We start from the raw sequence: 2,339 nt of genomic DNA on the forward strand, positions 1-2,339 counted from the left end.
GGTATCTCAGGAGGAGTAACCAGTATGGCTGAAAGAAGAAAATTTATTATAAACACAGCATACAAGCCCCGAAATAGAGCACCTAGATTTTTTCTCCCTCTGTGGGAAAGACCAGATGGTGGGAGAAAAAACAATATGCCAAGTTGAGATGGGTTGTCTCAATCCTGTGAGGTGAAAGGAAAGGCTATGTATAAACAGAAAATATGTAAAACAGGGAACATTTAATGTTTTTTCTTTGTCACGTATAAACAAAATACTTACATGAATTGAGTCAATAAGTGTCAAGTGTTTGGCTTTATGACTGCACTCCAACTGATTAATTTGTAACTCACCAAATGCAGTCTAGATGAACTCAGTGTCATTTCTGAGACTCTACAAAGGCACAGTAAAGACAGAGCAGTCCACATATAAAACTACTATATAGAAACAAGAATCGTGTTGTAAGAAATATTCACATGGCTTCATACAGAAAGAATAAATTTAAAGATGCAGTCTTAGAGAATGAGATACAATGTCTGGATAAGGTTGAAGTCCTAGCTGTTTGTTATCTTTCAACTTTTGTATTATAATTCTGGCAAATTCCTCTCCTTGGCTATCTGAGGTATCAAGAAGTTGTCGGACTTTTGATGTCCTTGTAGGTTTGGTGCTTATAAGTTCATAGTCTTCTTTCATGAGTAAAAACCTTGATAGAAGAGCATCCAGTGACTGATTCAAACATGCTTCAGTCATCTGATCAATAATTTCTTCTCTTTTACTTTGGATCCATTGATGAGCTACATTCTGTTGTACCGTTTCCAAAACAAAATCTGAGACTGGAGAGGATTAAAAAAAAATTAGTATTGTAATTGTCTGTCAATAAATAGTGCCATAGAGCAAAGAACAAGCTGAGAAAGAGCTGTTTAAAACTTGTTTTTGGTCAGAAATACACTAGACTACTAAACATACTTTTAACATTTCACTATTTTATTCCACATTTAAAATGTACCAATTTGTCAGATTTGGTTGTTAGAGTATTTATTTTATCTGAATCACGGAATAATTTAGGTTGGAAGGAACCCTCAAGGAGGTCACCTGGTCTAATGGCCTGCTCAGAGCTGGGCCAACTTCAGGGATAACTCAGGTTGCTCAGGGCCTTGTCCATCTGAATTTTGAACATCTCCAAGTGATGCAAGTGTGAGCAGCCTGCTCCAGTGTTCAACCTGACCTAGTACTAAAAAGAGAGAGGTGGTAACCTCACTTTCCAGTGGGATTCTTATTGAAGTTTACTGAAAACATCCCTGTAGTTTCCTGTGTATTTTCCTCAAGCTGAGGATTCGCACAGTCAAAAGGTGCTGATTTTAATATTTCCAGAAGAGGGATGATACAGCAGACCTTTATAAAGTTGCATGTTATTGTGTGGCCCATAAAAAAAAACAACTCTCTGAATAATTCATCATGCATTAAAGTTTCTTTTTGTTATTATTTTTTTGGAAGCACACTTTTAACAGTTACTTGGTGCTTAGCAATATCATGCAGTGGACTCTCAGCTAACACAGAAAATCATTAAAGGTGAGATGCTGACACAGCTGCTGCTTCTCTTTGCCCTGCCATTACTAGGAGGAAGATTGACAAGCCTAAAAAGTGAGGAGAAGTGACAGGCAACAAGATGAGTTAAGCTCAGGCTAACTTTTATTCCTGTTCTGCTGGACTGGTTCATCTTGAGGGTGCTCACAAGGCATGTGCGGGACAACCAGGGCATCAGGCCCAGCCAGCATGGGTTCATGAGAGGCAGGTCCTGCTTGACCAACCTGATCTCCTTCTATGACCAGGTGACCCGCCTAGTGGACGAGGGAAAGGCTGTGGATGTGGTCTACCTGGACTTCAGTAAGGCCTTTGACACTGTCTCCCACAGCATTCTCCTAGAGAAGCTGGTGGCTCACGGCTTAGACAGGTGTACTCTGTGCTGGGTAAAAAACTGGCTGGATGGCCGGGCCCAGAGAGTTGTGGTGAATGGAGTTCAATCGAGTTGGCGGCCAGTCACGAGCGGTGTTCCCCAGGGCTCAGTTTTGGGGCCGGTCTTGTTCAATATCTTTATCAATGATCTGGATGAGGGGATCGAGTGCACCCTCAGTAAGTTTGCAGACGACACCAAGTTGGGCGGCAGTGTTGATCTGCTCGAGGGTAGGAAGGCTCTGCAGAGGGACCTGGACAGGCTGGATCGATGGGCCCAGGCCAACTGTATGAGCTTCAACAAGGCCAAGTGCCGGGTCCTGCACTTTGGCCACAACAACCCCATGCAGCGCTACAGGCTTGGGGAAGAGTGGCTGGAAAGCTGCCTGGCGGAAAAGGACCTGGGGGTG

The 2,339-nt window shown here is 42.7% G+C and overlaps 1 protein-coding gene across 1 annotated transcript in view; it reads right to left on the reverse strand.

The window, feature by feature from the left end:
- Positions 1 to 368: 368 nt before the first annotated feature.
- Positions 369 to 2,339, reverse strand: part of RIPK2 (receptor-interacting serine-threonine kinase 2) — an 18,605-nt gene continuing 16,634 nt past the window's right edge. Inside the window, exon 10 of the mRNA XM_009324436.1 lies at positions 369 to 806. Within this exon, the coding sequence (XP_009322711.1) occupies positions 481 to 806 (326 nt within the window). The 3' untranslated portion in view covers positions 369 to 480. The remainder of the gene's footprint in view (positions 807 to 2,339) is intronic.

Source organism: Pygoscelis adeliae, unplaced genomic scaffold, assembly GCF_000699105.1.
Source record: "Pygoscelis adeliae isolate BGI_AS28 unplaced genomic scaffold, ASM69910v1 Scaffold145, whole genome shotgun sequence".
NCBI classification, from domain to species: domain Eukaryota; kingdom Metazoa; phylum Chordata; class Aves; order Sphenisciformes; family Spheniscidae; genus Pygoscelis; species Pygoscelis adeliae.